Source organism: Theileria parva (genome assembly GCF_000165365.1).
Source record: "Theileria parva strain Muguga chromosome 4 map unlocalized ctg_529, whole genome shotgun sequence".
NCBI classification, from domain to species: domain Eukaryota; phylum Apicomplexa; class Aconoidasida; order Piroplasmida; family Theileriidae; genus Theileria; species Theileria parva.
In genome coordinates, this window is record NW_876246.1 from 1,371,304 (window position 1) to 1,395,202 (window position 23,899).

A 23,899-nucleotide genomic window follows, 5' to 3' on the forward strand; every position below is an offset into this window, starting at 1 on the left:
TTTATAAAATTTATCTTCCATTTCTCTAATTAATTCAGGTATAAATTTTCAATAACCCAAATCCTGATCCATCACCTGATTCACTATGGCATTGACCCTTTAATTTATATCATCCACTTAGATCATTTCTATCTATCAATTTATATTTTAAAGTAGAAGATTTTTAATATATTTACTCGATAACAACGTCTATTTTTATAAGTTTTTTATTCTATCAATTTTCATTTGTTGTCGGGATTCCCTTATGTTTTGGTTATACTAAAAATTTTAAATTATTTTAATCGTATTGTCTTTTTTATCTATTTATTTTTATTATATTATTTTTCGATATTTTACATCTTATATTTTACATTTTACACATCACTTCCTATCGCAAATGTTCGTGTTTAAGTCTGACTCTCACCGTCAGATGTTTTGCAATATGCTTAAATTACAAATAAAATCTAATATTTTAAAGAGATTCGGCGGTCTTGGCCAAGAAGAATCTAGAATACTGAGGTCAAAATCCTTTAAAGAGTTTCTCAATGTGTGGTCCAACTCGATCATAAACAAACTTCCAAAAGATCTAGAATCGCAACCTAAGTATGTAACATCCCAGATAAATCATGTTTCTGAGGAAATTCTGGGTCTTTCATCAGTAAAGGTACCCTTTAGGCTTCACTAATTTCTTTAGGATATGATTGATAAGGACAAATCTATTAAATGGCTCATAGACAGGATAAACAGTGATTCAGACGATGTTCCACGTCCTTATTTCCCCTCCGTGTTAAGGAACTCCATGATTCAGTTCCCCTTCAAACAGTTTGATATTCAGAAATCCAGAGATTTATACGGCCTTCTCAAATTCCCCTTTTACAAACTTTCTGCCAGTGTTTATCCGGACTCTTCTGAGTCTTTCAAAGGTTTGATTGAACCCAAAACTTCAAGTTCACCACCTGAAGAGGATGATGAACATGGCGGATCGCGTACTAAATCCAATTTTGGAACCAAAAACTCACAGGATGAAGCTCAGTTTTCTTCATCTAACTATATTTACTCACCCAGTGAGCTTGAAACTGGCTTAAGGCAATAATATTATCTAGTGCATATAATAAGTAAATATATTATAAAACAACTGCTTCATCTTCAGAAACGCCAAGTTGCCATTTGATCCCAAATCACTGCAGTAGCTGTTAACCAGTCCACGGTCTCCATTATTCAATTCTACACTGTTGCGATACTTTTTATATTCCAGAAGCTCAATTGCCTTCTTTATATCATTGTTAGAGAATGACCTTATCAATGGATCGAGGCAGTTCATATCTCCCGAATTAAAGCCTTTCTGGTATAGTTCCTGAGCTATTCGTTCCTTACCCTCACTCTCGGCTAATTTTGCCATATAGTAGAGGGTATCAGTTTCACCTTGAAGAAGCGCGTCGTTGAGGAAGATTTTCAGTTCACCTTTAGAGAATACGTCTGTTTTACCCTCGTTTATTAGCATAGCGGCATTCCAGTGACCAGCCTGAGAAGAATTGTGTACTACATACTTACCACTAGTCCTGAAAATGCAGCGAGTGCACTTAAAATGGTAGCTGCATGGTAGTTTTTCTTAGTATAATAAAAGAAAGAGAGATAGAACTCCTCCTCTACGAAAATTTGATCAGCTGCAGTTTTGTAATTCAGGGCGCATTCCATTAGATTCAAGTCAGTTCCAAGTCCAACCTCTAACATTTGTGCGCATCTACAGTAGCCTCTACAGTACCCATAGTCTGCTGATAACCTGTACAGCTGGTATATATATGGTAGTTCTAGATAATAATAGTTAGTCCCTCCGTTTCGGGCCTTAATTGAGACGATTTCTGCGATAAAGAATAGTGCTTCAGAATTATGTGATCTGGCTGCTATCAAGAAGTATTTTAAGGCTAAGTCATAATTAACTGGTATTGACCTCCCTTGCTCGGGTTCCCTGGCTCCAAAGAAGTATATGATTCCCAAACAATTTGCAGCATCTGAGTTACCAAGTGAAACTGCCCTCTCTAAAAGCTGAATTGAATTTTCATAGTTTTTAGGAACTCCAATCCCTCTCATATACATTGTCGCCAGTTCCAACAGCGATGACGACATGTTTTCTGGTGCGATTTTTTTCTCAAACTCGTTAATTTTTTCTTCAAATGGGTTTTCAGGCTCTTGTTTTTCATTAGAAAGTCCACTGCAACTACCCTTTCTCTTCGACAGGTTCCCCTCTTCATTCCTCATTGAATCTTCCAACTCAGATAATTCCGCGTACTCTTCTATTTTCAACAAACTATTTAAATCTTCCTTATATCTATCCAACGAAGTCTTTGAAATTTTTAGATATTCAAGCGGCACCAGGAAATCAATCAAGTGCTTGCTATCACCTCTCACAACTCTCTTATATAAACTTATGACTTGGCTTAAGTTATCTGATAAGTCATGATACATTAGGTGGAATGATAAAGCCAGCATAGCAGGCACATAACCACTTCTTGCTGACGATTTTAGGTATTTTATAGCCGTATTTTTATTAACTCCAGGCCCATTTTTAATATTATAGTATAATAAAAAGCTCAGAAAGTATTGCGATTTGGCATGGCCCATCTCCGCCGACTTTGAAAAATAATGTGTAGCTTTTGCTATATCATATCGAATGGTAAAAAATCGTTTATAGCCTAAATTTAATATTTATAAAGTCAAATAACCTAAAAGATAAATTGTTCCCAACTCAAATAAGGATTCTTGAGCAATAATATCAGAATATCCTTCAGAAACCTGAAACATAACTGTGTAAACTAACAAGTACCTTCTCAAACAAAGGGATAGCCGAATAGGGGTCCATTTCTTTATTATAATCTCCATATCTATTATAATAATTAATTAATAATAAAATTTTACCTAAGAAGATGAGCATTTTTAAACGTTTCGATTCGGTCGGATTCTATGATCACAAGTTGAAATCAAGCTTAAACATACCTGGATTCGCGGCTAAAATAAAGCCATTGTTAACTATATATAAATTTAAAATGAGTAGAAGCTGGAGAAATCTCGAAATTTTAATTTTTTTGTGTTCCATTATGACACAGGAATCACACAAAAATAAAACAGAATAAATTACGACAGAATACAAGATTACAATTACACATTGATAACAAAATATATTATAATTACAATGTACATAAAAATATGATAAATTATGGTGATGGCTACTGTTTATTCTCCTAAAGGTTAATGTGGGTGTTGGATGTAATCTGTATACCTGATGATCTTTCAGAACTTTGAAGAATTTGCTAAACCTTGAGCATTTCAGTGAGTCCTACACAATTTTAATTTATGAGAATGACAAACGTCGACGTCATCGTCCACGAATGAGAAGTTGTTTATGTCGTTAATGTTCATCTGAGTAACATCTTCGCTGGTTCCTTCAGATTGTGGTTTTTTTGCATATTGAAAGCCTGGAACCAGACACGACAAATTTTTTAGAGCATTGTTCGCAGAAACAAGATCCGGGTCACTCGAAACTAAAACAAATTAAAGCCTTAAAAAATACCTTTCTTATCATTTTTAAGTGAGCCTAGGGAGAAAATGGAGCCTGTGTTACAACTTGAGGGCATATCCCAGTTTGAAGATTCGTATCCAACTCTCTTTTCCCAGTTCGGAGGTATCTTAACCTCACCCTTCATATTGTACTTTTCCAAAACTCTACCCTTGAGTTCCGTTTGTGGTTTTTCGTACATCGGGTACCTTTGGGATTTTTGAATTAGTGATATCAATTGCCTAATGAAAATTAGTGTTTCTATGTAACTTACGCCGAGTCATACTTGAATTGTTTCCCCTGTATGGTTATCGGGGGTAACTTGTTCATTGTTTTGTGCTTCCCATGAGGGTGTTCTGAAAATTTATGGTGAAAGTGAGTGGATTCCGTTATCTTGAAGGATAGGTTAAAACCATCCCTTTTACAGCCAGAGGACAGTGATATGAACTCCAAGATATTCAAGTTCCATAGCTCAATTGACGGTTCGGGGAGAGCGGGGGTGTGATCGGATGGAACTTTCAAGTCATGGGATAGGATCACAGGACTTGAACTTGACAATTCTTTTTTGTAACTATCGTTGTTATATTGCTTTATATTTGCCAATAAAATGTTTCTAGTTATCTTACATATCTTAGCCCATTTCTCGTCATCGAAGGTTACCTTAGGTTTAATTCCGACCTCAGTTAACCTTTGGGCTAATTTCTCTAAATCAAATTTAGTCAATAGTCCTTTATCTTCCGGTGGTGACTGTGTGTCGTTTTGTGGATTATCGACTTGTTTGTTCGATTCATCAGTACCTTCAATAGTTGTGTTAGAATTCTGCGAGGATTCAAACATCTTACTACATTAAACGGGTATTGAACATTATATAAATTATAAAAATGTATGTACAATATGTGAAATTTATATAATAAATATTTCTGATTCTTTTTGCATCACTTTATCTGTTGGGTCAAACTATCACCTCTTTATTATTTTCCTTTTATTCCATACATATCTTGAAAATTGGAATATAGTACATTTTCTCATTTAAATTTAAATTTATAGTCGGTTATTGCAACTGGCTCATATTTGACCCAAAATTTAGAGATCGAAATTTCAAATTGTAGGTTTCTCAAATATTTTTCAAATTTTATAATTTTCGTTATATTCCATCTCGTTTTATATTATCTTTTATCATTATTTTGAGTTTTATGTTTTAAAATATTTTACTATTAATGCCCGCCTCTAATGATTCTACCATTTCATGCTCAATTGAGGAGACTAATGAACTGCGCAAGAAGCTTGGCTTAAAACCATTAGCAATTCCAACTTCAGAACCACAAAATGAATCGGAATCTACTTCTCAGGACACTGAGGAGATTATTGAACGCCTAAATAAATCTAAAAGAAGGAGAGCCAGAGAAGCTCTGATAAATGAAGGCAGTATTGCGGATTCTATTAAGAAGGGAGAATCAATAAACTCTAAACGTAATAAATTGGTGGACGACTCGGATAATGTTGACACTCTGGATCTTTTATCTTGGTCTAAAAAAATGGCCAAAGTCACAAAGTCGACAATAGCACAGGCAGATCAACACGTAACATACAGTGACGATGAAGATTCGGATGAACCGACCCATAACAACCATGAACCTAAAGAAGAAGTGAATGGACCAAATCTGAAGGTATTACACAAGGTGAACGAGCTAGACTTGATTAAAGGCGACGGAGTAACCCTTACTTTAAAGGACGTTGGTGTTCTTGAAGCTGAAGCAGCAGGAGTTTCTGACCTAGATTTTCTGGAAAACGCAGAGTTAGTCGATATGAAGAAGGATAAGAAGAAAATGGAGCAGAGGATGAGAAACCAATACGGAAACTACGTTCCATATGATGATGAAGACCCACTTAACACCGGTTTCTTAAAACACTACGATGATACTATTAATGAGACCCAAGGCACAAAACTGAGTTCACTAGCAAACGAAGACGAAGGGTTCTTTGTTAAACCTAACCAGTCTAGAAAGTTCCAAGTCGATTTCGATGAAAATGAGAATTACGACACTTTCATCCAAAAGAATAAACCGAAACTTGCAAAAACCGAGCTTGTTGATGAAACGGATGTGTTTTCAACCCTGAGTTCAAGAAAGGAGAAGTTAAAAAAGAAACCAAAACAGATGAATTGGGACAAGATATTCTCAAAAGACGAAGATGCAGATCTTGATCTCAACAATCTAGTCCCAACCAAGATTAAGAAGGATGTTGCCGTGGTGGACGACGAGGACGAGGAGATGCTATATGTCCAAATTTCAAAGTAAATCAACTATTCTTCATATAGTTATCTATTTATTAAATTAACTATTTACATCAAAATTTTAATCAAACTTTTAAATTAAATTTATTTAATTGTTTTTTAGTCATCGCAAAAGGTTTTCAAGTAATAACGTTAAGGGTGAGGACTCTAAAGATATAAAGCCTCACGTTGACCTTGGAGACTCAACTAATGGTTTGTTTTTAATAATTAACATAAACTTTTAGACAAAGGCTTTGAAATTACTACAACAACTGAGTTCTGCAAAGTTGTGAAAACTCCAATGGAAAAAATCTCAGAGCAAGAGTCTGACAAGAGGTACAATGTTAACACCACTACTGACCACTTAGTGGATGATGATCCAAATACATTATCGGTACTACATCATATAAATATACACATCTGTTTATCTTATTTGTATACAAGTTCAATTCCAATTACTCATTTATTGGTTAGGAACAGCCTCTAGGTGACGGCATTGCAGCCGCCCTTTCATATATCAAACAGAGAGGTGACTACATAGATGAGAAGGCAGAAACGCGTTCCAAAGAAGTTCAACTAAACTACCTTGATGAATACGGAAATGAAATGGTTTGAAAACTATTCAGATAACATTTATTTTACTATTTAAGCATTAATTAACTGTAACTTAGACTCCAAAAGAGGCCTTTAAAAAGATATCGTGGATATTCCATGGCAAGCGCCCAAGTAAGAAGAAACAGGAGAAGATGAGAAGGAAGATAGAATTAGGTATATCAATTATTCACATTATTTATTAATATTAATTATTGATATTGATCAAAGATTTGTGGAATTTGGTTATTTGGAACATTTTGCTGACCTTATTTTAATAATTTCTTAGAACGTGCTTTGAACTCTAACCCAGTTGGGGGCCTACCAACCATGAAAGCACTGTATTCGCATCAGGAAAAGGAACAAACGCCTTATATAACACTCTTTGGGAACAGAAACAATAACTAATGTGTTTTCAAATAATATGTTTTATAAACAAATTAGTCTATGTTACAAGTGGTTTAAAACGCAATTATCTACTTCCTCTGGGAGCGAAGTTTAGCCACGTAGGAACGAAGCTTCAAATCGTAGGACTCAGCAGCAGTAATCTGGTCGAGCATTCCAGATTGTAGAGCCTTCACAGTCTTGGAAGAGATCCCAACTTCCTAAAAATTTTTAATAATGAAAAGTAAGTAGTACGTTCATGGATTCTATCCTATGCTTTATCATGCGGAGAATAGATAGAAGCTTGGAACGCTTCTCCTCCTCAGGCATTAAAGTCTTATAGTACATCTGCAAAACCTCCATAAGCTCCTGATGGATCTCAGTCATCAGTTTAACAGTGTTGGGATCAAACTCAACTATAAAATTATAAATTAGTTAATGGTTATATTTGTGTATAAATGCTTGTGTATGCTGTACATTGTGGAGAGGTGATTAATTTCTCAGACTGACATAGCTTAGTGTTGACAACAAACATCTTTTTACTTACTTTAACATCAAGTTTTGAATCCTAAAAAATGTTAGTCTTTTAGTATTGAATGAGTTTAAAGGTATATTTGTTAGTACTGTAGCAATCACCTTGATGTATTTAACTATATCAAAGTCCCTCAATTCACTTATCCAACTCGAACGGTCGGGAAACGAAGTTGAATGGTGGAGTTTTAACTGAATCTTGTTCGCAGACTCTGAAGACTCGGCTTTCACTAGAGGTGATGGAGGTTCAGCATGAGTTCCAGGCATTCTCAGGGAATTTATCACACACAGCGAGTCAACCTCCTGGTCCTCCTTTTCCTGAAAACATTAATTTAGAGATTTAGTACCTCCAGGTCATGGATTGTAGCATCCAACAGCTTCCTTTTGCGATAATTCTCAACTAAAAATACACATTTATTTGGAAAAAGATACTGTTAGATTCTAGTTGTTCATCAGTGGGTTTGGGGGCTGAACTTTCTGATAAATCTGGAGATGCAGACTGCGTTTTGTTCATGATATTTAATGAATGGTCGTTGAAACGCTGAACTAAAATGCCTCTAGTCCCGTCTAGTGTAAAATTTTTACCAAATTTTTTGTTCACATCCATATATTTCCTATTCCGGTAAACTGAAAAATGATTTTATATAAATAAATGTACCCTTCTTGTTATCTTCCAAGGTTATTACTTCACTGGAAGGGTCTGAAATCCTCAAAATGTGGTTTGTATCTAGTTTCTTTTGCGATTTCCTTATTGGGATGCCTTTGATTTCTTCATAGAGTATCTTATCTTCGGGGGGTTTCTCGTCTATCAAGTTGTAAAAGTACCGAGATTGTAGTATTCTTTTCCAAAAGCTCTCCTCTGGCATGTTCTTATCCAAAACTAGCTTTTTATGAAGATTTCTAATAGTTTCATCTTCCGCAAGTAGAGTCTCTGCAAGCTGCTTTGAGTAAACATAAACATTTTGGGAGTTAACAAGAGTTGATGCCGGAGGTACTGATAGGAACCCTTCCAAATTGGACCTCGCTACAAATTGTTTTCATCAAAATTCTTACCCTTAAGTTGCGATACGTTTGTTTTTAGCTCAGTTTTATGATGTTCCCAGAAGTCTTTTGATGAAATTAGTCCCTCGGAATCTTCTTCTGATACCACTAGACTACTGTAAATCCTCGCGAGTTTATCGTTGGAATCCAGAAAGACTCTCTTCGCCTGCTCAAAATCTTCCTCAATGACATTTGGAGGCGCGGGTTGCTCAGGTTCAGGGATTACTGTTGTGGGAGCTGGTGGTGGTTTTGTAACCTCAGGCTCTTTGGGTAGGTGGCGGGACTTAGTAGAACACTCAGTTAGTACGTTAGAAAATTCTTCTAAACGTTCTCTATCATCGATAAAATCTGCTACGACCACTGGTTTAAGGAGAACGTCATATTCAGAATATTCTAAAAACAAATATCTATGTGTATGGGATTTACGATACCTGAAGTGAGTTTTGTAGAGGATTCTTTAAAGGATAACCTAACTTTAGGTGTCTTTTTCGACTTTTCTGACCTTATCCAGTTTGATAAGGACCATTTATAAGTGTGATTATCGACTACGAACAAAAGATCATAATTATTTAACAATATTGTACCCTTAACGCCTTCAATGAGTACATTTTCAAATCTGTACTCTGACATTAATAATTACAGACATATATATGAAAGGAAACATTAATTTAAAATAATAATTAAACTGCGGCACTACATTCAGAACATCTCCGATGTGTAGTCGTATTTTCCCCTGGGAACAAAAGAATTAAATGAAATTGAGTTAAGTCTGGCTGAAGGCAATTTAGAATCTTCCGTTTTAAATATCGATCCTTCCTTCTTTCCGGTCATATATCCAGGTTTATTTTTAGTGCCAGACTAAAATGTGTATTAAAATTTTAAATTTTCTTACCTTCTTTTGGAATTTTCTCCAATTACTTGCTCTTTTATAGGATTCTTCATCTTCTTTTTGCGATTTTTGCTGTTTCTTGAGAGTTTGAACCAGTTTCCTCTTCCTCAGCTTCTCCCTCTCGTTATCAGTTTTTTTAATTATTAAATTCTCTGGAATCACATAGCCCGCTGGCGTCACTATTTCTTTGACTTCCTTTATTTTAGGCTCTGCTCTCATCTTTAGTCTTATCTAAGGTATTTTAAGGTGTTTTTTAGCTTACTCTGTCCCTCTGTACCTCTTCAGAAGTATTATAATCTTTATATGTTACAATGTATCCCTTTTCAGTCTGCCGATTTATTATACAGTCATACCAACGCCTAAATGCATATATTTTTAATGATAAAATACCCGTCCTCAGCATAAAGTGCCTGAACTAGGGATCCAGGTTTGCATTGCGCAGGTAATGGAGGCTCCAACAACCGCAAATCCTTGAGACAAAGCGTGCACTTTTCTCGTGATCCTAGTAATTCTATAATTGTCAAATCATTTGGCTAAACAAATTAAATTAAACCAGTTAATTACCTGATCACCCATAACTTGAACAACTTCTCCATATTTTTGTTTTCCATTGTACAGCACTACACATGTGCGTCCTAGGTAGGGTTTAATTATGAAGTTCTAACCTATAAAAATCGAGGTCGTGATATCGACATCCTTTATATCCTCGAGGTGGATAACACCTTGCTTCAAAAGTTCTAAAAAGCTTAATAAACAATCAAATACCTTCATTGGATTGTTTGTACTTGATTAAATCATTGGTGAGGATAATAACTTCGTTTAAATCCCGTTTGAGGGAAATTAACTCCTGATTTTCAGGGTCTTGCTTTAAAGAATCCTCTACTGTGGATAATTGTTTGTGATATTCATCTAAATTAACCTAAATAATAATTTATAGTCTTGATATCGTACCTTAAGATCCTCAATAGTTTCGGCTTCATCCATTTATTAACTAAACAGTAAGAAAGGCTTTATTTTAAATCATTAATAAAGTGGTTAAGTATCCATCTACAGTTTTAAATTGAAATAATACATGAATAACAACTAAGATTGTACTGAGGACAGAACAATAAGAATAATGTTTTAAAATGGTGAAAATAATATATATTGGTTATTGATATAATAAAAGAATTAAATTATTCATATACTCCTTAAATAGCAACATCATATTTCTTCTCTAGCCTGACACAGTAGATTCTACATTTTAAAAAAACATTGTAAATTATAGTAAATAATTTTCTAACTCTTGAATTGAAGTTTGTTTACAGAAAATGTCTGTTGTGAAATCTCTTAAAGCCAGGGAAATTCTTGGTAAGTAGATCCTTTAGTGTTAATATCAATTTTTAGATTCCAGAGGAAATCCCACCGTTGAAGTCGATCTTGTCACAGAATACGGTTTGTTCAGAGCAGCCTGCCCATCGGGAGCCTCAACTGGAGTTTATGAGGCCTTGGAGTTACGCGACGGTGACAAAGGCCGTTATTTGGGTAAAGGTGTACTAAAAGCAGTTGAAAATGTTAACACAGTTGTCAAAAATGCAGTTGTCGGATTCGATGCCTTGAAACAGAAGGAGTTAGATAACTTAATGGTACAGAAATTGGACGGTACTCAGAATGATTGGGGATACTGTAAGTCAAAGCTCGGAGCAAACGCGATCTTGGTAGTCTCAATGGCAGCAGCTAGGGCCGCGGCGGCCAAGAAGGGAGTCCCCCTTTATGTGCATCTGGCTCAGTTAGCAGGAAAACCCACTGACAAGTTTGTATTGCCCGTTCCATGCTTGAACGTCATTAACGGAGGATCCCACGCTGGAAACAGCCTGGCCATGCAGGAGTTTATGATCCTCCCAACTGGGGCCAGCACCTTCAGAGAAGCATTGCAAATGGGAGCAGAGGTTTACCACACCTTGAAATCGGTAATCAAGAAGAAGTATGGCCAGGACGCGACAAACGTAGGAGATGAAGGAGGCTTTGCACCCAACATCAAATCAGCTGAAGAAGCTCTGGACCTTCTGGTTGATGCAGTCAACAAGGCTGGATTTGAAGGGAAAGTCAAGTTTGCCATGGATGTCGCAGCTTCAGAGTTCTATGTGAAGGAGAAGTCAGCGTACAACCTAGGATTCAAATGTGAAAGGGAGCTCCTCAAAACCGGAGATGAAATGGTTGATTATTACACTCACCTGTGTGAAAAGTACCCGATCGTCTCCATTGAGGACCCTTTTGACCAAGACGACTGGGAATGCTACAACAAGCTGACCTCAAAGCTTGGGCAAAAGGTCCAGATTGTTGGAGACGATCTCCTTGTGACAAACCCCAAGAGGATTCAAACAGCTCTGGAAAAGAAGGCTTGTAACGCGCTTTTGCTCAAAGTTAACCAGATTGGATCAGTGACAGAGTCGGTGGAGGCCTGCTTACTAGCCCACAAAAACAACTGGGGAGTTATGGTTTCGCACAGATCCGGAGAGACTGAAGACACATTTATTGCAGATTTAGTCGTCGGACTCTCCACAGGTCAAATCAAAACAGGAGCACCTTGCAGAAGCGAAAGGAACGCCAAGTATAACCAGCTTTTGCGCATAGAAGAGGAGCTTGGACCCAGGGCTACCTACGCAGGAGTTAACTTCCGTTCTGTATCCCACTAATCTATTTGTATGTGTTATTCTCACTTATATATAATATATTTATCTGATTATGAGTCTCTCAATATGTGTTAAACACGGTTTACATGCGAAGATTTTATAATGCATTTTAATTACTGAACATCTGTGATTATAAACAATTTTATATAATTAACCGTAAGACGATACATGAAGAATAACTTTCCTGGCTTAGAACACAATAAAATACACATATGTTACTGTAACTCAGATAATTGTTTAATAAATAGAGGGTTCTGTTTCGAAAATCCGGTGTGTAACAATGGATTGCACAAACTCAAGTGCTGTAGACCATGCATGTTTAAGATAGCCAATGGACGAGTAAATGAAGCTGAAGTAAATAAAAAAACGGATGTAAAAAACAAATCGGAACCTAAACCCAAGGAAACTAAGGGAGCCAAACAGAGTACTGGTGAGTCTAAAAAAAAGTTGGAACAGGATAAAAATAACATAATTCTAAAGAAACCTTGGAATTCATCAATCAAAATAGATAACATGGATAAGCAGGAAGAAACATCTATAAAGAAGAAAACGGCTAAAAAAGGCAATAGCTCTACGAAGGAGAAGGAAAGCAAATTAAATAGGGTCAATTCAATAAAGATAAAAAGCGATAAAGGCCAAAACAACAGTACAAACAAGGGTAAAACCGCAACAACAAAGGAAAATGGAGGGAATTCAAGAAATTTTGAAGATGAAAATGAGGACATATATGTTTCATACTCGTTAAAGGGATATCTCAAAATAAAATCTAACAATAAAGTGGAAATATGCGACAGATATTACACAAGATGCAGTGAAAAATGCGATGGAAGTAAATATGTGTGTATAATGGATGAAAGTGACGAATGTGAAGAAGAAACATGGTGTAATTGTTGCGAAGATTGCGGAAGGGTGGATGATGATTATTACATAGAACAAAATGAATATAACTGTTGCAGTTGTTTGAGTAGATGTAAGTGTATTGGTTAAGAATATAGGTGTAAAATAATAAAACAAATATTCGGAAATAGCTACATCTAATTTGTTAAATTAACAAAAAATAGCGAATAATTTTTTTCTTACTACCTCATATTATCAACAATATTATTGGCCTTTAAATCTTTTTTTAATTTAATATTTTCAACAATGTAATATATAATATTTTAAATATGAGTAAAATTTTAAATTTGAGACTTTAAGTTAGATCGGAACAATGAACTTCCATCCATGGAATCTCCAGTAACAGATATGGATATAAATACTCTAGAATACCTATCTCTAGAGTATCTTTCAAGCCAAACCGATCCAATAGATTACAATACACTGTATTTTAAAATATTGGAAGAAAATGGACTATCTACCAATGAAACAAACGTAAGTATTGTTCATCATAAATAAAATTTTTAGGTAGAATTGTGGATTCGTCTGTATTCTAACAAGAATGTGCTGATTTTAATCAATGACGAATTTTATTTGTATTTAAGAAATAATTTTAAGAAGAAAACTAGAAGAAAAAATGTTCATTTATTCGACATTGATATTAGCCAATTTGAACCAAACGAACTTGTGGAACATATCCCAGAATCAAGACTTCTTTGTTCAAATTCATATAGAATAAGGAGTTTGAACCTTGTATTATATGAACAGGTTGTTAAAACAAACGACCGTTTCAAGTTACTAATGGCAATAGCATCAAAAAGATACTCAGGTATGTGCACTTCAGATTAAGATTTTTATAGGATACTGGCAATCAGACCTTATTAATGAATCTAAGATCTCACCCAGGGACATATTTCACTTATTGACCTCTTTGTGTAAATTAGGACTGGTATACAAGATGACGATACCTCACAACAGAATATCTAAATTGATGATGAATAACATTAGTGAAAATTGCGTTATAAAGTATGATAACTACAGTGAATCACAAGATTCTGCCAGAGATGAAACACCTAAAGCACAAAATTCTGCATCCATTTGTTTCTTTCACAAGTATTTCATACTGGATAGAATACCAAAGTTCATAAGAACACTGTTCCTTTCGGATTCCAGGACGAACTATGAATCAACGATGATGGAGATTCTCCAAAAGGAGGAAAATAATATTCTGTTAGAGTCTGATTGGAAAACGTCATACTTTAACCTGGCACTGCAAGAATTGGGCCAGATTATCACAAGGGTGGATAACCACATCATATCGAGGAGTTACTTAAATTTTAGAAAATCACTTGAGCTCAAGAACAAAATTGCAGTTATCTTCGCATGGTGTCCTCAAACCAAAAAGTTTGAAAGGTGCATAATGCTAATCAAGAACCCAAATGATCTAAAAATGAAGATGAAAAACTCAAATATCCTCCACGTACTAAACCTGAAAACTGATACTCAAATGAGTGAAAACTCAGAAGATGAGAAATCACAATCACCACCGTTTCATCTAAATGGACATTCGCTACAGGAATATATATACTATTTAATAAAACTATCTAGATATGGAATAACAGCAAAAGATATAAACCACTATGTGCCAATCAAGTATAAACAGCTATCAAAACTATTGATTTATATGGAATCAGTAGGGTTGATTAGAAAGGAAACGGAAAGAGAAGGGAAGCTTTTTATGTACAGATACTTCACAACAGATAGTACAACACCACTAGTTAAAACTGAGATTATAGAAAGAGATGACACTCCTTACTTGAATGGTTTGGAACCAGGATTTGATTCATCTAGTACGCAAACACCGGATAAAGCTGATATTGACGATAGTGAACCCCCTCAGAAGAACTACTCTGAATTTCTTAACATCCAAAAAGCTAGATATTTGGAAAATTCTGTGTATCTGCAGGACTTTGAGAGGATATTTGGTGACCTGCAGTTGCCGAAGCAAATAAGCACTACCCTGTTTAAGAAAAGGATGGTACTGATGAAGAATTATTTGGACTATTTTAAAGCAGCAACATATTCAAACTTATCAAACTTCTATTATGATATGGAGAGAACCCAGACGAAAGTAGATAGAAAAACAGCAATGAGAGTATCGAGCTTTGTCCTAGAGGAGCTGAAATATTTAAAAACTTTAAGGTGCGAAGAATTGAAAGGAGCCAACCTGTCACTGACAGTATTATTTGATTCAAGACACCTGACGGAAAAAGAAGCATTCAATTATGTTAGAAAGAACATAATTATGAAGAGAAACCTAGCCGCAGTACAAACGTTGGCAATAAAGTCGAAGATAAATGACCATTTCAAAGGCCCAGAAGGTGTAAATAATTTCCAGGAAGACACTATAGATATACTGGAATCTAATCCAGAAAGTAAGGACGTGCTAAACCTTAACATACAAGTGCCGTGTTTGATCAGAAATGTATCAGTAAACCAGCAGAATACAGAGATTAATGCAGAAAACTCACTGGGTTTCAGCCAGAGAGTGTTGTCAGCAAACGGTTACATCTTCCCAATAATGACGAGAATTAAGCTGTTACACTCATTCTTATTAGAAAACTTTAGTGAATGCAGATTTACAACATTCGATGTTCTGACTAAGATGACACTCGAAAGTTATTTTCAACTGATAGGATGTGGGTACAAACTGGAGAAAGTAGCAAAGTATGTAAATGAAAATGTACTAAAGTTGCCAGAAGAGTATTTAAAAATACTGCTATACACCAGAAGAGACCCGATCTTAGTATTAAATAACCAGCTGAACTTTCTATATAGGATTAAGCTATTATTATTTGTACCGGACTCCTGTGAGCCAAGTAAAAATGATAGTTCCGCTGAAACATCACCTGGAGAAGATTTAAATCCAGAGGTGGTTAAGAACATTGAAGGTAATAAGAAAGAATTTGTCTGGGAGTTGATTAAAACCGTCGACTTGCATGATTATGTGAATAGTCAGATTGTGGGAAAATATGACCTTACAACTGACTTTGAGCCCTATTGGCAGAATTTTAAGATGCAAGTGGACTCTTATCTTAGCAGTGAATTAGAGGCACCGCCTAAAATACTAAATGTTAAGCAAGTGTTTAGTAAGAAAAATTGGAAAAAGGTAGTATACCTAACAAGTGCAATTAAGTCAGAGCTTGACCAGATAATATCGATATGGCTTTCACTAAGCTGCAACTCACTTCACTACAAGAGCTTGATCAAGTTATTTCACATGCCAATAGAAGTCATAAACACGCTCTCCACCAAATTTAAGATAAACAACACACAAATCTACTCGTACCTACTAAGCAAGATCAAGAATAACAAGTATGAACCACAAGTGGAGGATGATAGAATACTGAATAAAATCATAACAAACATTCATAGGGATAACGAAATACTGTGGATAGCAAGATACGTAATATCTGAAAAATTGGTAAATCAAATATTTGTAAATTTTCTTAAAAATGATTATAATGGATTTATCAAAGACCAGGATTCCGAAAATGAGATTAATATGGACACCAATGTCACTGTTCGTAAATTTCAGAGTTTTCTAACCCAGAATAAACTGGACAAAGATTATATATCACTAGAAAGTTTACAGAATGACAAGCCGCTGGATGTCTGGAATTACCTGCACATTCTGTTTAAACACAAGTATACAATCAGCGAGTGCCAAATCATATTTGACTACATAATCAATAAGTCAAACTTCAATTTGAGGATACTGAAAAAGCTAAGAAATATGAATATAAATGAAATTGTTCATTACACCATGAAAAAATCTCACTCTAACCCAACCAACATCTATAACACCACTCCAACAAATGCCTTATTTAAAACCAACAGCTATCTTGTTGGCTCAAAGAAAGGTTCAAACGACTTTGATCTCTTGATAAGCTCGCTTAAACTAAAGTGCATAGTGTTCACATCATTATCAAGCAAAGGAGGGCAATTAGTAAGGCATATAGATCCTAGAGATTTTAGACAAGTGTTGAGGAGGTGGGCTGATCATAGATGGATAGTAAGAAGTAAACAAAAGACAAACTTGTTTAAAGTATACAAATTGTCCATCTTGTCAAAGCTTAAGCTTTTCCCAAAGTATTCAAACCTTTATCATCTAGGAACACAGCTGCTCTCGTACATTCATTTGTATGGTTACAACAGACCTTGTAGTAATCCAGTAAACCAAAGATTAGGAACACTGTCATACTATCCTAATGAATATAGAGAAACCACAGTTACAGTGAATATGGATTTAGGGCTGGAATTAGGACTTGATCTTGGCCATGATATTAACTCTTCATTTATGGCAAACAATGTGTCTGTGATTAAAAACTGCTTAGATTTGGACTTTTACACCATTTTCAACATACTAGAAAACTTTAAAATCGTACAGTTGGACCCGAAGTGGAGTAGCCATTCAAATACCCAAACTAAGCTTAAGTCAGGCTATTCACGCTTTGTAGAAGGAGGAATATCAAAACATATAAAAAGTATGAAAAATAACATGTCAATAACACAAGTGGGAGCAAACATAAACTCAATACAGGCAAATCTAAGGTCACAAAACTATGTAAATGAATATGAAAAACAGAGTGTTGTGCCCAAAGCGATGATATGTGAAAGTGAACTAACAGATATATTGAATCCTTCGCAATTTGAACGTACATACCCAGACTCCCTAGTTTCTCTAAACAATTATACAAGGAAAAAAATTAAAAAAATTTCAGGAGTGATAGATTACGTAATGAATATGTTTATGGTAGAAGAGGTTCCGGATGGCGTTGAAAACAGTTTTTATAAATTGGTAGATGTGGTTAAGAGCTCAGGATTACACGGGATTTCTCATAAGAAGCTTAAATTGGAATTTAAACTTGTGTATGAGAAGAAACCGTCTAAAAAAAGAAAGTATTCTGGGGATTTGATTGCTAATAATGACTTATCAGTTGAGAATTTGGTTAAGATTCTGATTTATGCAGCATCCGTTCTAAGGCTTGTAATAATGGTGCCAGATGGAACAGAATATTTGTACATATACTGGGAGTACTGTAAAGATCTATTCATAGATAAACAAGGTGGGATTGAACTAAATGGAATTGTAGAACAAGGATTTGAAAGAAAGAGGCCAGACTATGTGCCTGAATTGATTTGGATAATATGGGAAAGAAAACCATTTGATATAATACAAGAAAATATGGAACAATTTCTGAGCAATACAAGGGCTTTGTTGCCAGAAGATTTGGAGTCTTACGCAAACACATTAAAATCAACAACACAAAACACATTTGTAACACTTGATGGTCACATTAACGTGCATTTGGTAGGATTCTTAGCATTAAAAATATTCTGTATGGTTAAAGATAAACCAGGGATTACAACCCATCAGGTATGTCATTTAATTATTAAATAGTGTGTAGATATGGAAGGATTTGGTGATACTGGACGAATGTGAAGTGGAAGTTCTGGCGGAATCAATGGTTTTAGAAAAAATTTTAAGTGCAAAGAAAATAAATGTGGAGAATCTGTCAAATTCTACATTCGAATCAATTAAAGGAAGTGAACGTGGTGTAATACACAACCTATACTATCCCCAAGAAACCAGTTTTGTACTTTGGAAGTTTAAAAAATTGTTACTTTCGAGTTAATTTTAATAAAATAAATTTATATATTATTTATCTAGATAATGGAAGTATACTCAGCAGTAGGCCTGAGAGACTTGTTCTCAAACCCAAACAAGGCCTGGATTGTACTAGCAACGCAGTCTCCTCATAGACCAATGATAATGAAGAATCATATGGGAGTAACGAATCTGCTAACAATGGCCTCAGGGTTCGAAGAAGATCTCAACAAGGATGATTATCCAACAAGAGGAGACTATTCAGTGGCAACAGCTGAAAATAAAGCTAGGATAGTGGCAAAAACTATATTTACAGCTAATGACCAAGAATCTAAGAAGAAAGTGAGAGAACTTTTAAGTAATCCATTTGGAGAAATGCACAAGGATTTCGACGTAGATAAGGTATCTTTTAAAATAGGTAAATATAATGGAATTTCATTCAGATACAAGTGGTAATTGGAGCAGATACAATAGCAGATATGAATGGAACAATTTATGAAAAACCAGTGGATAGAGAAGATGCAAGGAGGCAACTCAGTTCATATGTAGAATCATACCATTATATCTATACTGGAGTCGCAATGTTTGCAAGAGGTAGAGGATATGAAGTTCCAGAAAAAAAGTTTTATACCACAACAAGAGTTAAGTATCAAAGGTTATCAAAGGAAGATATAGAGGCACTTTTAGATACAAGAGAACATGAAGGCTCAGCAGGTATAAATTCCTAGCTAATAATAAATGTTAAGGATCATATCGGATAACAGGATTGGGGGAATCATTAATTGAGGAAGTTGTAGGTTCATATACTAATGTTATTGGACTTCCTGCACAATGTGTATCATCAGCACTATGCGACTTGGCAAAATCATATAAAATGTTTAATTTTTAATTAAAACTTTAATATAATGTAAAATATTTTTTTAATTCTATTTTCAGAATTAATGTCAGTAATTTTTGTAAAATATGTGTACCTGGCCCATGCTAAGGTTTGATCACCTATACTATTGCCTAAAACCTTACACATTTGTTTTAAACTCTCCAGAAATTTTTTATTTTCAATTTTATTTGTAATTATGATAAATTCGGATAGTTTAATCCCTCCAGATGCTGATGGCTTTTTCAATCGTCTGAATCTTCCAGTAGAACAAAGGCCTGTTTTAGGATATTTCAGTGGTAAAGTATATAACATAGATAACGTAGAAGATTATCTCAATTTTGCATGGAAATTTGATAATCCCTGCTTATCCGACTTTGAGGATAGGTTCACATGGCTAGAAAACTCTTCTGACGTTTTCTCTATTGACTTGGAGGATCAGTTAACATCTAAGTATGATTCAGGTTTAATTGGTACGTCTAATATATCTTTCATTATTATTTTAGCTTTATCAACGTTGGAAGAGAAATTACAGGAATACTTGTATGGAGTTAGTGTAACTGACAATGAAACACCAGAGCACTCTAGTTGGAATATACCAGATTATCACCCTTTAAAGGTTAAACTTGTTCTTCCAGGAGATGAAAATTTTTGTTCAAACACAAATTGGGACCAAAGGTTACAGTCTGCATTTAGAAATATTTGTCTTTTTAAAAATAATGATAAATTGAGTGAATTTAACAATGATTATGAGCACTCATTATTGAGGTTTGTATTTATATATTATTAATTGTTAGTGATGTTGGCCATTTTGCAAATTCATGTAAATTGGGTTCAATTAAGCTTTTAAATTGTTTGGTGGCTTCAAATTTTTCAGAAATTCCATTTGGATTTCTTGAAGTCACTCCACAGTCACATCCATTAATTTACAAGTTCTACTCTCCTAAATTTAAAGATGGTATGTTTTTACTTTATTTCATTTTTCAGACCGACTCTTCGTGTATGACGGGATTGTATTCACTCTAGTCGTTGGAAGCAGCTCCTCTTACTCAAAAATTAATTATACCACCTGTAAAAAACTGTATTCAAACGACTTTAAGGGGAAACAAGCTCTTTGTGACGCAATACAACTGATTGGTACAATTTCTAGGTTTGCAGTTCCGTTCTGTTGTGTAACAGATTACATGGGTTTCAGAGTCGTGTCAGAACCATTGATAAGTATAAGGTATTACATTTAATCAATCATTATAATTTAGCACAAATACTAAATATTTGTTGGATGATTTGCTTGGTCGTGATTCATACTCAACTTTAGAGCACGATGGTCATCTTGTAACCTCATCACTATTCGAAAATGACCAACTCTATCGCGATTTTATTAAACTGTCTACACATCTTAGAGTGTCTTCATTGCCTCTACCCTTCGGCTCTTCAGATCTTGGAGGAACTCAGGATTTCAATAATAACTCCAATGCAGTTGAATCTAACGGAAATTTGTACTTCCGTAATACACATGAGGTTTTACCACCACTACCAGATTTAAACACTGGATATGATCAGTTATATACTAATCGTTTTCGTCAAGAATTTTACACAGTCCACTACGAGGGGTTTTTAAAATGTACACTTAATTCACAGTCTCTATTTAATAAGCACTTTGATGATACAGAGTTCCAAAAAGCCGCTGAACTAAATAACTTTGTTCTTGAAAACAATATAGATAAATTCCACACCATTACGAGTTCATGGGACATTAGCAACACACTCCATTCATTCGGAATAAATATAAGGTAAGATTTATTTTTCACAACAATTCTTAGAAACATCGGAAAGATATATGAAAATACAGACTATAGTGCACTCAAAGACTTACTTGCATGTGAAATGGCAGCCCGAGCTTTCAAGCATCTGTGGGACCTTGAATTGGAAAATTTTATCAGAAATAAAAATCTAAACCTGGATTTAATTCAAGAGTAAGTTATAAGTAAATCATATTCTTTAGGCTTTTTGTTAAAATGTTAAATGACCTTCTCGGTCTTAGTCTAGATTCTCTAATGTTTTGGAACCAATATATCCACCCTCAAATATCAATCCAGTAAGTTAATATATGTTTAATGTATTATAGTTTCAATGTCATCGATTTGCAAGAAATAACCTTTAAAACTTTGCCTCAAATGTTACTAATTAACGCAGTTGAATATAACCTGGGAATTGTTATACCTAAATTCTCAAACGGCCAAAAGCATACTTTACAGATTGAATTAGAAGATTTTAAGTCTTCAAACTATTCTAACATTCTCTATAACGGACCATTTGATCTAAAATTTTATCCGAAAGTTTCAGTTTCATGCCCTAAATACAACTTGTCAATATTTAAGGCTTCATCAAAGTTGTGTGACCACAAAGGTATGTTTATTTACTCTTTTATTGTATAGATTTCCACGGATACGGATTTCTTTTGGATTCATCCAGCTTTGGAATGGGATTACCGAGACACGTAAAGTCCAAAATTGTTGGAACTGGTTACCCTTGTAATCCAATCTGTTCATACAACTATGAATTGTTGTGCAGTAAATTTAACCAGCACTTAACTGGAATTAACTTATACTGTTTGATAGAATCTTTGGTTCAAACAGATCCTTTTTTGAGATTTAAGCTCTTGTTAACTTTGGGATACTCATTTCTTAAACATAGATTTTATAAAAAAGCTCTCCAAATAGCCAAATTCTTGTCATCGAATTCATTTTCAATGACACTTTACGTTGAGTCTAAGATCCTGGAACTACAATGCTATTGTTTAACAGGTATTTTTCTATATTTTACAAATAATTAGGGGATAATGAATCAGTGGAGAATGAATACAAGTTGATAAAGGATAATTTGAAGAACTTGGAAGGGTTTGATGGATTTTTGAACCTGCAGTTACTGATAGTCAAGTGTTATCACTCATGGAATACTAATGATTACAAACCTTGTATATCATACATAGAGAACTACAAGGAGTCATTTTTGCACGTAAGTTTCATAAACCAAATTAAAATTTGTAGTTGTTCTCTGTAAAAAATTATGAGTGGGTCCCTGTTTTCTTTCTTTCCCTGTTAGGCTATTGTAATGGGAAACTAAATGTTCACTTTGACTCTACTAAGGTTCACCACGAATTAGTGAGATATTGCAACTTATCGAACCTTCCAACCTATACAAAGTGTAACTTGTTGTGGCTTCTCTTGGAATCACTTATAAGGTTCTTTTTAACCATTTAAAAATTTTTTAGGGTGGGTTCGTATTCACATGCTTCCAAAATATCAACGGATTTATTATCAATTTTGGAGTTTCAATTCGGACCTTTGTCAATGGAATACTTGAGATCATTGTATGTTTCAGCATGGTTGCACCGTCAAATGGGCTCTATACACTTTCTTCACCCATACCTATACCTTTCAAACTCTGAAAATTTGATAGACTACAAGGTATAACAAACAAAATAGATATGATTTTTAGGGGCCCGACCATTGGTTCGAAAATGAAGATTTGGTTATGGAAGAACTTTCTTCAGGGAATAACTGTTTTGAGAAGAGGAAACACCTGAAGGAATCTCAAAACCTTTATACTACTATTTTGGACAAGTTTTTATACCTGTCAAGGAAAAATAATATTAAGATTTTGGAGATTTTAAACAATATAGACCCTGAATTTTGCACCTCCAAATTGGAGAAACTTGTAAATATAACTAAGAAAAGTATTTTGAAACATGGAAATCAGCAAATTATCGACGGACTAGAAGACACTATTCTACTGGGCTATCTTGACCAGTCTGAAGTGTTTCAATCTAAGATTATGCTAGTTCTAGAGAATTATTTGACTCTAAAGATACTTTCTCTGGATACCAACCAATACCATGTATTTTTTAACTTAAATATTGTTTTTAGGAAGTAGCCAATAAACTTTACAGTGCATATGCAAGTCAAGTCTCCAGTGAATTTACGAAGCAACTATCTACAGGAACAAGGACAGAATTTGGATATGTTGAGACCAAACAGACATACAGTTATGGATCACGGGTTATAAGGTTACCAGAATCATTTTCATCACACCTATCAATAAAGAAAAACATAATACCAAAAAGGTATTTTTATATAAAACTATAACTACTTTTTAGTGGCCATGATCTAAGGTCAATAGAGTGTTTACTAATGGGAGAACCTGAATATAGTAAGAAAAGAATATGTGAAATGAGTCTTTCAAGCTGTGATTCGGGGGTTGATTTTAATAACTGGTAGATTTAACCAAAAAATATACACATTTAGGTTCGATTCAGTATTTGATTTTATACATCCAAAATGTGTGTTATCTGGAGATAAATTTCAATTAAGTTTGGACATTTTGAGGAACTTCTCGACGCCCTGCCAAAGGCTATTTATATTGGGGCATTTGGCAAGTATCTCCAGATCAGATTTAAACCAAACACTTACATTTAAATTATTTAAAAGAAATATGTTAAATTCAATGAACAGTAAAGGGAATTTTAAATAATAAATTTAAAAATAATGTAATATAGTTGCACACTATAAT

General features: G+C 34.6%; 13 protein-coding genes across 13 annotated transcripts; 9 read left to right on the forward strand and 4 right to left on the reverse strand.

Moving 5' to 3' along the window:
* The first annotated feature begins 275 nt into the window (after positions 1–275).
* On the forward strand, positions 276–1,085 carry TpMuguga_04g00693 (uncharacterized protein). Its single transcript, XM_759236.2, has 2 exons — positions 276–643; positions 674–1,085. The coding sequence occupies exons 1-2, from the start codon at positions 377–379 to the stop codon at positions 1,070–1,072; spliced, it is 666 nt and encodes a 221-aa protein (XP_764329.1). The 5' UTR covers positions 276–376; the 3' UTR covers positions 1,073–1,085.
* On the reverse strand, positions 1,079–3,070 carry TpMuguga_04g02250 (Sel1 repeat family protein; the record flags this gene model as incomplete). Its single annotated transcript, XM_061306149.1, has 6 exons — positions 1,079–1,501; positions 1,531–2,669; positions 2,700–2,769; positions 2,801–2,858; positions 2,893–2,935; positions 2,971–3,070. 6 exons carry the CDS (start codon positions 3,068–3,070, stop codon positions 1,079–1,081), a joined length of 1,833 nt encoding a protein of 610 aa, XP_061161889.1.
* Positions 3,071–3,200: 130 nt separating this feature from the next.
* TpMuguga_04g02040 (uncharacterized protein) lies at positions 3,201–4,436 on the reverse strand (the record flags this gene model as incomplete). The annotated part of the gene is made up of 5 exons (XM_061306120.1): positions 3,804–4,436; positions 3,545–3,771; positions 3,343–3,515; positions 3,254–3,310; positions 3,201–3,215 (listed from the first exon to the last, which is right to left on the reverse strand). The coding sequence occupies exons 1-5, from the start codon at positions 4,364–4,366 to the stop codon at positions 3,201–3,203; spliced, it is 1,035 nt and encodes a 344-aa protein (XP_061161890.1). The 5' UTR covers positions 4,367–4,436.
* An 83-nt stretch (positions 4,437–4,519) lies between these two features.
* Positions 4,520–6,817, forward strand: TpMuguga_04g00696 (SART-1 family protein). Its single transcript, XM_759239.2, has 6 exons — positions 4,520–5,822; positions 5,926–6,014; positions 6,047–6,195; positions 6,276–6,410; positions 6,473–6,569; positions 6,682–6,817. The coding sequence occupies exons 1-6, from the start codon at positions 4,747–4,749 to the stop codon at positions 6,798–6,800; spliced, it is 1,665 nt and encodes a 554-aa protein (XP_764332.1). The 5' UTR covers positions 4,520–4,746; the 3' UTR covers positions 6,801–6,817.
* A 15-nt stretch (positions 6,818–6,832) lies between these two features.
* TpMuguga_04g00697 (BSD domain protein) lies at positions 6,833–8,978 on the reverse strand (the record flags this gene model as incomplete). Its single annotated transcript, XM_759240.2, has 9 exons — positions 6,833–6,997; positions 7,032–7,192; positions 7,254–7,344; positions 7,413–7,625; positions 7,655–7,707; positions 7,740–7,934; positions 7,966–8,331; positions 8,361–8,741; positions 8,780–8,978. The coding sequence occupies 9 exons, from the start codon at positions 8,976–8,978 to the stop codon at positions 6,869–6,871; spliced, it is 1,788 nt and encodes a 595-aa protein (XP_764333.1). The 3' UTR covers positions 6,833–6,868.
* A 26-nt stretch (positions 8,979–9,004) lies between these two features.
* TpMuguga_04g02530 (Tudor domain protein) lies at positions 9,005–10,399 on the reverse strand. Its single transcript, XM_759242.2, has 8 exons — positions 10,189–10,399; positions 10,003–10,156; positions 9,903–9,974; positions 9,802–9,872; positions 9,628–9,770; positions 9,500–9,596; positions 9,241–9,468; positions 9,005–9,206 (listed from the first exon to the last, which is right to left on the reverse strand). The coding sequence occupies exons 1-8, from the start codon at positions 10,219–10,221 to the stop codon at positions 9,048–9,050; spliced, it is 957 nt and encodes a 318-aa protein (XP_764335.2). The 5' UTR covers positions 10,222–10,399; the 3' UTR covers positions 9,005–9,047.
* A 91-nt stretch (positions 10,400–10,490) lies between these two features.
* ENO (phosphopyruvate hydratase) lies at positions 10,491–11,929 on the forward strand. The gene is made up of 2 exons (XM_759243.2): positions 10,491–10,587; positions 10,624–11,929. Exons 1-2 carry the CDS (start codon positions 10,548–10,550, stop codon positions 11,910–11,912), a joined length of 1,329 nt encoding a protein of 442 aa, XP_764336.1. The 5' UTR covers positions 10,491–10,547; the 3' UTR covers positions 11,913–11,929.
* A 295-nt stretch (positions 11,930–12,224) lies between these two features.
* Positions 12,225–12,896, forward strand: TpMuguga_04g00701 (uncharacterized protein; the record flags this gene model as incomplete). Its single annotated transcript, XM_759244.1, has 1 exon — positions 12,225–12,896. The coding sequence occupies one exon, from the start codon at positions 12,225–12,227 to the stop codon at positions 12,894–12,896; it is 672 nt and encodes a 223-aa protein (XP_764337.1).
* A 160-nt stretch (positions 12,897–13,056) lies between these two features.
* TpMuguga_04g00702 (B-block binding subunit of TFIIIC family protein) lies at positions 13,057–13,634 on the forward strand (the record flags this gene model as incomplete). The annotated part of the gene is made up of 2 exons (XM_759245.2): positions 13,057–13,280; positions 13,314–13,634. Exons 1-2 carry the CDS (start codon positions 13,134–13,136, stop codon positions 13,632–13,634), a joined length of 468 nt encoding a protein of 155 aa, XP_764338.1. The 5' UTR covers positions 13,057–13,133.
* Positions 13,635–13,743: 109 nt separating this feature from the next.
* TpMuguga_04g00703 (uncharacterized protein) lies at positions 13,744–18,249 on the forward strand (the record flags this gene model as incomplete). The annotated part of the gene is made up of 2 exons (XM_759246.1): positions 13,744–14,333; positions 14,394–18,249. 2 exons carry the CDS (start codon positions 13,744–13,746, stop codon positions 18,247–18,249), a joined length of 4,446 nt encoding a protein of 1,481 aa, XP_764339.1.
* Positions 18,250–18,313: 64 nt separating this feature from the next.
* On the forward strand, positions 18,314–18,484 carry TpMuguga_04g00704 (uncharacterized protein; the record flags this gene model as incomplete). Its single annotated transcript, XM_759247.1, has 1 exon — positions 18,314–18,484. The coding sequence occupies one exon, from the start codon at positions 18,314–18,316 to the stop codon at positions 18,482–18,484; it is 171 nt and encodes a 56-aa protein (XP_764340.1).
* A 38-nt stretch (positions 18,485–18,522) lies between these two features.
* ASMTL (Maf-like family protein) lies at positions 18,523–19,367 on the forward strand (the record flags this gene model as incomplete). The annotated part of the gene is made up of 3 exons (XM_759248.2): positions 18,523–18,858; positions 18,900–19,170; positions 19,203–19,367. 3 exons carry the CDS (start codon positions 18,523–18,525, stop codon positions 19,343–19,345), a joined length of 750 nt encoding a protein of 249 aa, XP_764341.1. The 3' UTR covers positions 19,346–19,367.
* A 162-nt stretch (positions 19,368–19,529) lies between these two features.
* On the forward strand, positions 19,530–23,897 carry TpMuguga_04g00706 (Translation initiation factor eIF3 subunit 135 family protein; the record flags this gene model as incomplete). The annotated part of the gene is made up of 16 exons (XM_061306053.1): positions 19,530–19,803; positions 19,837–20,098; positions 20,128–20,288; positions 20,318–20,555; positions 20,587–21,120; positions 21,151–21,303; positions 21,333–21,425; positions 21,456–21,736; positions 21,766–22,134; positions 22,164–22,345; positions 22,378–22,571; positions 22,602–22,797; positions 22,829–23,227; positions 23,257–23,453; positions 23,487–23,603; positions 23,635–23,897. The coding sequence occupies 16 exons, from the start codon at positions 19,530–19,532 to the stop codon at positions 23,858–23,860; spliced, it is 3,876 nt and encodes a 1,291-aa protein (XP_061161218.1). The 3' UTR covers positions 23,861–23,897.
* Positions 23,898–23,899: the final 2 nt, after the last annotated feature.